Below are 11,324 nucleotides of genomic sequence, written 5' to 3'. Positions count from 1 at the left end.
GCCGACCGCAGTCTGCGATCGCGCGAAGGAAGAGCTCTACGAAGGCCTTACCATAAATAATTTCATCGAAACTCTAAAGAACGAGTACGAAAAGAAACGGATGGGCGACCAGGTCCAACGAGAGGGTGTCAAGAAATCCTACGCGAGAATGTTCACCGCACCCGACTTTAGCAATTTGATACTTAGCGACGACGCGTTCGACGCGCTTAGTAGCGAAGACGAATACGGAGAAGACGAAGACAGTGAGTATCCCAAACAACCCGACTTTGGCGACGATATTATTCGCGCGTCCTTCAGGACGAACCAGAAAGCCGACGCATCTTCGTCGGCTACTGACCAACCGGAGCAGCAGCCGTCGTCGTGCGCTCTGCACAAACAACTCGAGGACTATCTGCGAATGCTCAATCATTGGTTTTCGTACGTCGTGCCGGACGACACCGTGGCTCAGGTCTTGGACATGAAGAACGTTACGGACCGTTTGGAAACTATATGCCTCCTCTTTCAACTCGTCGTAAACCTCTTGGTGTATACCGTAGCCGACTCGATTCACGCAAACTACACCTACAGGTCAAAGGTCCTCTGGCGCAACTCGGGCATCATTGCAAAGTTTTGGAAAGTCGAGTTGGAAGACTACATCAACACTCTCATCGTCTTCAACGCAATCGTGAGAAAGACCATCGTCGAGTTGGACTACTCAATCTACTCCGAGGCGTCCAACAAGTACATAGAGAGGTTGCAATCGCCCGACGTGTCCAAGACTAGGGTGTGCATGGACCCGTTTAGCATAATGCGAGAGACCTGCCTCGACTCGCTCTTCAAGTCACTGATCAACCTCATTACAAACACCATGCTCTACGACGACTATGTGCGGAGAGAGCTCGTGTCGCCGATACGTTTCGGCGGGTACGAGTCGGTGGCCAAAAAATCGCGCAACGCCAACCTGGTCAACGGAAAGTTGGGAGAGCGACTGTCTTCCATCTTTTCGGACTCGCGGAGCACAGACTTTGGCGCCGTCTACGGCACCGTCGAAGAGCTACGTAACGACCGGAGGAGGCTCTACTCGGACAGTAACGTGCTGGACAATTCGCTGAGGGCCAACGTGGAGCTAAACAGCACCATACAACGCGTCCTGTCGCGCAACGGCAGCTTCGTCCATCTCTTTTCGCACACCGACTCGAACCAGACCGTGGTCAACCGGATCACGACCATGCACATGTTGAGGGTGGCCGTCTCGTACACTCGCTGCGTCTCCATCGTGCTCTCTACGCCCCTGTTTACCGAGAGGACCTTTCTGCGCGGAGACGTTGCCGTCTCGGCCGTGAATCACGGCGACTACGTAAACGACACCGTCATGGTGGACAACCTGTCGACTGTGCACGCTTACGCCACTTCGATGCGAAACACAGAGACGATAGATCACAAATTGTACCCCGAGATGGTTAGCGTCGTCTTTGCCAAGCCGATTCGCCTGTCCATGCGCTACTCGGAAATCACCCGAATACTGAGGTATTTGGAGCGAGTCAGCGGCGAGGTGGACGCCTACCATATCGTGCACTGTGAGGTGACTTCGTACGACATTCAACAGCGGGCGTCGTCGCCACGCACGGACGAAAACGGCGTCAGCCTCACCTCAATAAAGATGACGGTAGACGAGCTCGGTCAGTGCGTGGAACAGCACATACGAAACGTGCCAACACTCTTCCTACCCAACAGCCTGAACGAATCGAACGACCTCGCGCTGTTGCAGAGGGGCGTCGATAATCTCATCATTTGCCAGATTCAGCCGCGCATAGACGAGTTTTCAAAGTATATAGCCCTGTACATGGCAAAGACTCCGAAGGACATACCGTTTTTGAGAAAAACGGCCTTCAATATGCTTTCGGCGATCGTCTTCGGCTACATTAACCAGGCTAGCAACGCGATCCAGAGAACGCGACGGACGGAACAGATCATGTGGTGGAGTGATCAGACGACGCTCCTGTCCAACATGATCACCTTCCTCAAGGAACAGCTCCGCGAGTATGAGCGAGTTACCACAATGGAAGACGAAGCGCCCGACGAAACGTGTGACGAGAAAAAGGGACGACGGGATAGGGTAGAAAAGACTGCATCTTTAATGTGCTGAGTAAAAATTGTAACCTAAACCGTACTATATCTTTCGGCGTATTTTTTCGGATCGCGGACGATCAGAGTGCCGCAGTAGGCGGTGACGCCTATAAACAGTGCGCTCACGACTCCCACGCCCGTGTACCAACCAAAGTCGGTCAGATCGGGCGACTCATCGTCGTCACTTTCGGGTTTGCCGTTCGAGTCGTTATCGGTTATGTCTGCTTCACTCTCGGCTTTCTGCACATCTCTCTGCGGATCGGTATCGTGTATGCTATCGTCGCAAATGTGCGTGACGATGAATGTCTCGACGCTCATGCCGAGTTGATTGGTGGCCGCGGAACCGCCGCAGCCGCTGTGTACGTAGTTGTCCTCGGTCACCGTATAAGCTTTGCCGTCGTACATGAACATGTAGACGGAGGCGCGATCGTTGCACTTGGAGCCGTCGAGCGACGATTCCCACATGGTACGGTTGAAGGGCTCGTCGGGTAAGGGGTAGTTGTGGATGGTCTTGGCGTCTTGAAAGTAGAACGCGTAAGCGTAATTTTCGTAGGGATTCAAACTATCGATGTACTGAGACAGGTTGGTTTCTTGTCCGTCGACCATTATGGCCTTGCTGTGAACAAAATTTTTAAAGGATACCCCTACTCGATAATAGTTTTCGTCCGCCGAAAACACGAGACGCCCGTGAGACGGGTCGGTGATGGCCATCTTGAGACGCCACATGTCGTTAGTCAGGTCCGTGACCCCCCAACATGTACCGTCCTCTGCGGCGAAAATGAAACGCTTCGTGTCCCAGTTGTACGAGGGAATAATCAGGCTGTCGTTGAAGAAATTTAAGATGACTGGTCTGCCGCGAACGCCCGCCAGTTCCCTCTGCAACATGGCCTCGCTCATGAGCGTGTGCGTTCTATGTAGACCGGTAACCTGAGAGTGCGCGATCGCAGAGACGTCTTGAATTCTAAGAGTCCGGAGAATGTCCACAAAATACTTGTAGTCGCGATTGAAGCTATATCCGCTTTGAGCTACCGTCTGTTTGGCCTCTGAGAGCGCTTCCTGAATGTCCGTGTAGATGTTGCCCGAGTGACATTGGTGTCCGAGCCAACCGCCGTACATTATTGCAGAGTCGTTGTATCTGCTCGAGCGATCTCTCATCACGGATACCTCGTTCGATGTAAAGAAGCGATTGTATGATTCGTACCACTGTGAATAGGGCAAACTGCCCCCGTATCCCGGCGTGGAAGGGTACATGAAATACGACGCATCCTTCAAATGCTGAAAACCCACGGCGTGGGCCAACTCGTGTAACACCATGTGTAATATGGTGTCCGCCGAGGCATTTACGACCTTTAGCGTGTTTATGTGGATCAGCTTGTCGTACACGGCGTGTGCCAGAGCGTCTCGGCTCCCGTACAGAATGCTACTAAAGTCGTATAGGCACTTTCGCAGACCGGGTCGCCCGTCTAGGTAATTATCCTTGGTCGAGAGGTGGGGTTCGGTGTAGAAGCCGTTTTCGGTCGAGGAAAGGTACTCTCCCAGTTGAAAGGATATCGGAAAGGGCCTTTTGATGTGTAGCTGGTTCCGCCTGTCGGGCAGAGCGTCGAGAGACGAATCGTATTCCATGACTCGAAGATTGGAGCCGCAAAAGATGTGGCCATTCAAGAGTTCGGCGGCGAGTTTCACCACGGCAGCCAGTTCGCGGTTGGTGAGCGTGCTGATGGCTTCGTCGTTCTTGATCACGTATGTGTATATCAACTGCGGGCTCCCGTAGTATGGGTCGTTTACGGAATTGCGTATGTCGGCGCTCAAGTCGTAGCGCGCCAACACTATGGAACTACATAAAGTTACGAGGACGAGAATACGCATCGTTATTATTTTATTTAACAATTACCCCTTGTACTGTTTATAGCATAGAGCACCTCCGCCGCCGAGGCCGAGGAGTCCTACGATTCCGATGAGAGCGGGTAGCCACTCGGCGTATTCGTTGCTCACCGAGAGGCACTGGCGCTTCTCGCCCGATGCGTCATCCACCATTTTTTTTGGCTTTTGACAGTACACTAGGGGCGGTCCGCCGTACAGAGTGTCGTTCTTGTCGCACGTGTACAGTACGGCGTAACTCGTCTTGTTCACTTTGAGTATCTTTGAACGAACGTTGGCGATCTTGAGCAGACTCTGGCAGTAGGGCAATTTTTTATTGGCGTTTGATTTGGAGGCCACCAACGACGGCGCCACGAGTAGCGCAATCATTAAACCGATACGTACGGTCGTCATTTTTGTATTCAATAACAAAATAATCATGAGCACAGTCCCCGTGGCGCTTCTTTCGACGGTAGCCAGCTTCCTGTTGGGATGTTACCTATTTAGGTCGTGCGTTTCGCGAGATGTCTTGCAAAGGAGGAGCGCCTTGCTGGCGGACAAAACCAAACCGTACAGTAAATTGCCGTCGGGCTACGACGCCGTCGCTGGCGCGGATCGCTACCCTTACCACGAACAGGTGGCCATCAAGCACATGGCCGATACGTATGGTCGGCGAGCGAGCGTAACGCCCGAGAGACACGATCTTTGGTTCCATTGGTAAATAAAAATGTCCGCTTCGACGAACGATCGGTACGACCGCCGTCAAGACCCGAGCAGAAGCGTTCCGAGGTCTAGCAAGAGCGACGAAAAGCAAAACTCGCTCATGAAAGCCTTCGAGGCCGCAAAGAACAAGAAATCCAAGAAGGGAAGAGACGAAGTGTCTGCGAGCAAGATGGAAAAGGAACGCTACTACGCCCGCATGAAGTTGCTCTTTTGGATCTTTTGCATCCTGGGTTATACCGGTTGGGTCGCCGGAGTAATGCACGGCCTCACCGACGGCAACTACATGTTTCGAGGCGTACTCGGTACCATACTTTGTATCGGAGGTCTTTTCTTTATGTTGATTGCACCGATATCCTCGGCGGTCATGAAACCAGAGTGTTCAATCCGTCAGTCGGGCCTATTGCAAGCCTCGTCGTGCCTGATAGTCATCATGCTCAGCGTTTTTGGGGTTGCCGTTTATCACATGTACATGCAATCTCTCGTGGCTAAATAAATTTACACTCTTTGAAATTTCTCGTCTTTGTCTTTATTATCGATCAACGTTTGCGGTATCCGTAAATTACCATCGCTCCGAGTGCGCTGCCGGACAGCATGCTAGCAATGAGCCAGGACACGCCGTCGCGGCCATTGTTGTCAGATTCCGGCGGGGGAGGACTGGATTTGTCGCCGACGGGATTCCCGTTGTCGTCCACCTCCACGGATTTGGCAGGCGTCGGCTCGGCGCTGTTGGGATCGATGAGCATCTCGTATGGGATCGAACCGAAGGTGTTTTCAAATACGTGGGGCATGGCGTATTCGGCGTCCATCGGAGACACGAGCCACGTCTTGTCCCTGACGCGTTGCATCTTGCGACCGTACGTATCGTACCAGGTAACGAGACGAGTCTTCTGATCGATGAACGGAGCTCTGGTCTTGTGGCTCCATTCGGTGGCAGTCACCTCCCCTTCAATTTTTGGAGGCACGGCCTTGATGTTGGTCTTTGTCTGAAGGATCCGGTACGTCTTTAGCATAAACACCTCCCAGTTGTCCACAAAGTCTCCGACGACAAAGTCCGGGTCCGTCATCTCGCCGACACTGGTAATGTATCTGTTGCCCACGCAGTACACGCCGTACATCTTGCAGAAAAATTCCACCAGATTCATTTTGTCGTTCGTGTTGAGGTGCGGAAAGTCGTAGGGGACGTGGCAGGAGAAGCCGTCGATGTTGATGTCGGTTCCGCTCGAATTGTTGCATATGGCCAGAATAAAGGACATGATGGTGTTTGTGGCGCCTCGTTTGGTCACCGTATCGGTGCACTCTTTCAGATACGCCATGCGGAGTTTGGTGCAGATGCTTTGCAGCCTGGGCGTGTCCGCTATGGCCTCTACGTTCACGTTGGGGTTCCAGAGCAGCGCTCGAAACGTCTCGTTCTTGAAGAGCACAATGTGCCCGTTTTCGTTAAACTCCAAGTCTCTCTCTCGCCACACGTCGTTGACGTGAATCTGCGGGTACATGCTGCTGTTAATGTCCTCCTCATATTCACTCACTATCGTAGTTGCGATCGAAACGGACGAATAACGGTTCGAATGCGGCATTTTTTATTATACTAGTTTCGATAAATTTGCAGCCCCTTAATGGCGAACACCTCCCACTCGGTGACGTATCGCGCCGTCACCACCGACGTCGCCGATGTCTCGACGGACATGACCTCGTTGTCCTTTGCGTGAGTGAGGTACATGTCCAGTTCGCACTGTACGATTCGGCGCCGATCGAATGCAGACAACTCGTGATAGGCGTCGGGCAGGATGAAAGTGTAATTTATAAACACCTTCTCGTCCCTGGTCTTCCCATTTGCGAGCAAGTCCTCCAGATAGGCGAGACAGAGCTCGTAGAGCGATTGCAGTGACCGGAACGTGCCGTATTTGTTTCTAAAGGCCTCGACCAGCTGCGTCGGCACACCACCCGCCCTGGCCGCCGATTCCACCGACGTGCTGGCGTCCCAGAGGGCGTAGCGAAACAACTTGTTTGTTGGAAGATTCATTCTCCGTCGGGATGAGTGCCACAAACGAGAACGACGATCTGGATCACATTATAGCTCCATTCCTGAGCGACAACTATATCCGGGAATTGTTTTTGCTCTATCCGACGGGTTCCGGCAAGACGAGGAAAGGTGCTCTCGTGATGAGATATCTTCTCGATAGCGGTTTTATAACAAAGGTCGTCGTGGTGGTGCCCCGGTCCGCGCTCCTGGCCGACACCGAGCGCGAATACCAACGAGTTTTTGGGACCGACATCTACAAGGCTCCTTCGCGAAAGACACTTTACAGGCGGCTTGCACATCCACACTACGGTCTAAGCAAGAAACCACCGTCTTTATCGACGACGATGGAAGATCGTTACGCGGTGGACGCTTGCGGATGCCGTTCCGGTAGCGGCGTGGTACAGATTTTCACCCGGAAAGACTTTGTTCGCTGGGTTCGCAAGTCGCAACACGACAAGTCGGACGAGGTGGTGGGCTACTTTATAGACGAGTTTCACACTTTCATTTCGAGATCGAATCTCAAGAGCGACGCATGTTTGGGCGGCAGCGACGCGACCACCGGACCTCTCGTAGCGGGGGACGAGCGCAAGAGGAGCTACAAGGTGCACGCTCGAAACACCGTCCATAAGCTGGCGCACGAGACTCGCGACCGGATATTTGTGTGCAGCACGGCCACCCCGTTTTTTACAAAATTCGAAGGCGAGCTGCTCCAGTGGGTCACCACCTTCGACCAGGGCATAAAGACGGTCGAGGACGCCGAGAGATACTTTAGCATTCGGATGGTCGTTCCGAAGCAAGACTTTCTCAAAAAGATTTACAAGACGTCTCTGCACGTGGTCAGGGACGACGGGAGTTACACCGTGCCCAACGTGGTGGACGTGCGCTACCCTCTGAGCGAAGACGACTTCCCCGCAATCGGCTGCGACTGCAAACGGGAGACCTGCGACGACATTCACTGCGTCGTCAAGCGAGTCTTTGACGAGATTGTGAAGCGTCCCAAGGACAAGCACTTTGTCGTTTCGTACCGCTACGACATTAGAGAAAACATTTTGACCATCATGAACAACGGCAAGCACGAGAGTAAGACGACGGCCCGAAAGTTTGTCTGGAAAAACATGACCATCATATTCGTCGTGCCAGGGGACCCCGCCTGGTACCTGACGAAGCTACGCGACATGTACAACAACTTCACCTCCTCGGTGATCATGGTGACCAATTTCTTTTTCTGCGAAGGCCACACGCTCAAGAACGTCAAGCACATGCACATCATCGGTGGATTCCCCACCTACGAGTGTGCGACCATGTTTCAGGCGCTGGGCCGCGTCTCGAGACTCGGCTCGCACAGCAACGTGGACTCGGCCGTGGTCAAGGTGTACATGTACAACGGTCAGCACTATGCCACGAGACGCGGCAAGGCCGTCGACAGGGAGAACGTGATTCGAAGAGCCATGGTCAGAATGATTCGAGACACCCCCCTTTCTCCGGTCACCGCAAACGGTAGACTCTCGAACCTGCTGGCGCTGTACGCGACCAACAACGACGACAACCGCAAGAGCGAGCCTTCTGCAGACGAGAGCGAGATCGACAAACTCTTGGCCGCCACATCGCGCTTTGCGTCGTCAAAGTACTCGTACAACATTACCGGAATCGGCATGTGCCTCATTGACGACTCCATCAACAGGTACAAGATTGTCCAGAAGCAAGCCATGCGGCAATATTTATTCGACAAGCGAGTAAAGACGACCAAGAACATACGAATCGTCAAGGACTTTATGCGATCCACCTCCTTCGCTCCGGGCGAGATTTTTCTATCGGTGCCGGACCTGACCTTGACGGGCGACGCGCTCGTCGATAACATCAGACGTCACGTTGTAAACAGGTACGTCATCTCGAACAAGATTGATAACTTGCCGCATTACGCAACGTCCTACAAGAAACTCATAAAAGGCGCAAAGCTGGCAAACATGACCATAACCGCTCTGCGGAAGGTGCTACAGCAGGCCAGACTCGGGTCCGACTTTACCCACCGAAACGAGGCCATCCTGGCGTTGTACGAGTGGGGGTGCGCAAATGACAGGATCATTGTCCTGACCCAGTTATAACGCGATGACGGATCGACAACTGGACCTCTTACGATCGACGGAGGCTTCGCAATGGGCACAATTCAATTCAAAGGCTTTCACGACGACGGACGGCATCCAGATACCCACGAGCGTGTCCCTCTTCAACGTCCGAGTGCCCGCGTGCACCGCGTTCCTCGCGGACGCGCTGGTCGAGAACAAGTGTGCCAAACGCGTCGAGGGGAGTCTTCACGTCTACTACTTCGGCGTGGCCCTCTACAAGACTCTGGGTTTAGCGGAGGCTTGCGGTCTAGACTTTGCCTCGGCCCTACACCGAGAAGATCTCGGCCGCGTCTACTTTACGCTGGCTTCCAAAGTGTTCCCCTCGTCCTGTCTCAAGGAAGTGGCGCCGAGGACACTCTGCTACCACGGAACGGTGTGTGGCTACCGACGTCCACTGACGGGGGTGGTGTTGGAGCTCTGGTCGGTTCACCGCGGGGAGGCTTCGGAGGCGCTCTTTCGGAAGTACGCGGTGCAGGTGGTGCCCTACGTGCCGCAACTTTTCTCCTTGGACTCGGAAGGTGCTGGTGGTCTGAAGGAGCGGCTCAAGATTCTCTTGGACTCGTTGGGCGGAATCGAGGACGAAGAGTTTGCGAGCAGGTTGCTGGTCGCGTCCTTGCTGCAGTGCGCGGCCATGCGGAACGCAGACGAGGCCTGGGTGGATCCATTCGTCACCGTCGATGCTGCGTGCGAAGACGCTGTTGCGAAAATTGCGAGCCAGCTTCGAGACCGCTACGGACTGACACTGGATGAAGAGGCCCCGCTACCCTACGACTACGTTTGCCACGCCGTAAGGACGTGTTCTACATCCGCGTGTGCGTGGGACACGTTCGAGGGGCGGACCTGGGACAGGTGCATGGAATACAGGGGGGGCTACAAGTTTGCCGCGGTCGGTCGGTACGACGACGGCCCTTGCGTCCTGTACGATTTTTCTTCAATGTATCCCTCCGTGCTCGTACAGTTTCCAGAGATCGACTCTACGCGATTTCGGAGCGTGTCCGAGTATCTTATCAAGTCGGCCTACGAGGTCTTGAAGGAGAACCCGGGTATGAAGAGGATGTTGAAGAAGATGTGCAACTCGGCCATCGGATGCATGGGCAGTTACAAGCACTCGATCGGCAGAATGAAGTGCCTCCAAAACAGGTCGGTCCTGGCCGCAACGTGCCGGCTGTCTAGGACGCTGCTAAAGTGCGTCGCGACGATGGGAGAGCGACTGAAGCATCTCCGAGTCGTGTATACCGACACCGACTCTATTTTGTTTTCCTCTCCCCAGCTCCGAGAGATTGACTGGAACCAACTCTTGACGGAGATAAACACCGAGTGGATTCCGAATCTACTACCGCCCGGAGCCGAGTGCTATCTGAAAATGCGGGTGGACAAGTGCATGCCCCGCGGAGTCTCCGTACTCGAAAAGGGAAAGTATCTCGAACTGTCAAAATAAATTTTTGAGTCTGCATACCAATTCGTCTCTGGTCTTTTCAATATCTAAACGCCCGGTCTGCCCGTTTGTCTGCAACGGAGCGTGAATTCCGTACTCGGGTAGCCCAAATTTTTCCAGACCGTTGACGACCCGCTCTCTATCGATACCGGGTAGGGCGCGGTACTCGTCCAGGCGCCTCTGCAACACGTCCATGAGCTTTTGTGTGGTGCTCAGGTCGACTCTTTCGAGGCCGTCGATGGAATTGCGAACGTAGACGTAGGCATTCACCTCGGGCTTGCAGAAGGCGTTCAGAAAGTCGAAAACGACGCCGGGGACGTCTTTGGTCTCGACGAGGATCTTGCGAACCACGTCCGCCCTCGTGTGGCGCGGATAGCCGGGATGCTCGTAGACGGCGTATCCCGGCGAGATTTTGTTAATCTCTAGCGGAGTGCGCGACAGGTAGTCGAAACAGGCCGCCGCAATCTCCATGTAGTGTGCTCGGATCAATTCCAAAGGGTTCATAAAGTCGTGATCGATCGGGTTGCGGGCGGACGTCACCAGAACGTGCGCCTCTTCGGTGTCGGTCAATCGGCGGCGCTTTTGGTGAGACAGGACGGCCTCTTCGAACAAGAGCCTCTTGACCGATTTCATCCGCTCGACGCGGTACTTGTCGGCCAGGAGAGAGTCGGGTGGGACCGTTCGTTCCATCGCCAGACGATGGGCCTTGTGTAAGATTTCGGCGTACAGCGGAATCACGACCTTGGAATAGTTGCGAGGACACGCGGCGTTGTTAGCGCGAATGTTGTTGTTACGCAGCCAGTTGGAGAAGCGCTGCTCTATGGTGTTTACGTACTGGGACAGAGCGTCCGCCTTGTCGGTTACTGGTGCCACCACTACAACGTTGGCGTCGTCGACCACGAGTCGGTGGCTCGCTCGCCTGTGTAGGTCGGGTGTAAGTGCCAGTGCCGAGCGCGCGAGTTTGGGTAGCCGAGCGAATATCTCCTCGGCGCTCAGATAAAATTCGGAGAGAAACTCTTCCTTGTCGGGGGTACCCCAAGTGGCCGCCTTGGCGACTTTC

General features: G+C 54.0%; 1 protein-coding gene across 1 annotated transcript; it reads left to right on the top strand.

Annotated features, from left to right (window-relative positions):
- The first annotated feature begins 6,661 nt into the window (after positions 1–6,661).
- On the top strand, positions 6,662–8,846 carry LOC115322295. The gene has a single exon (XM_029982681.3). It carries the CDS (start codon positions 6,718–6,720, stop codon positions 8,806–8,808), a length of 2,091 nt encoding a protein of 696 aa, XP_029838541.2. The 5' UTR covers positions 6,662–6,717; the 3' UTR covers positions 8,809–8,846.
- The last annotated feature ends 2,478 nt before the right edge of the window (positions 8,847–11,324 follow it).

Source organism: Ixodes scapularis, unplaced genomic scaffold (genome assembly GCF_016920785.2).
Source record: "Ixodes scapularis isolate PalLabHiFi unplaced genomic scaffold, ASM1692078v2 PGA_scaffold47__10_contigs__length_4178495, whole genome shotgun sequence".
Classification (NCBI taxonomy): Eukaryota; Metazoa; Arthropoda; class Arachnida; order Ixodida; family Ixodidae; genus Ixodes; species Ixodes scapularis.
Note: the sequence above shows the minus strand (reverse complement) of the source record. Positions and strands in the feature narration are given on the sequence as shown.

What these genes read in the sequence shown, in the direction of transcription:
- LOC115322295 (XM_029982681.3), top strand. Translation starts at nt 6,718, where the DNA reads ATGAGTGCCACAAACGAGAACGACGATCTGGATCACATTATAGCTCCA.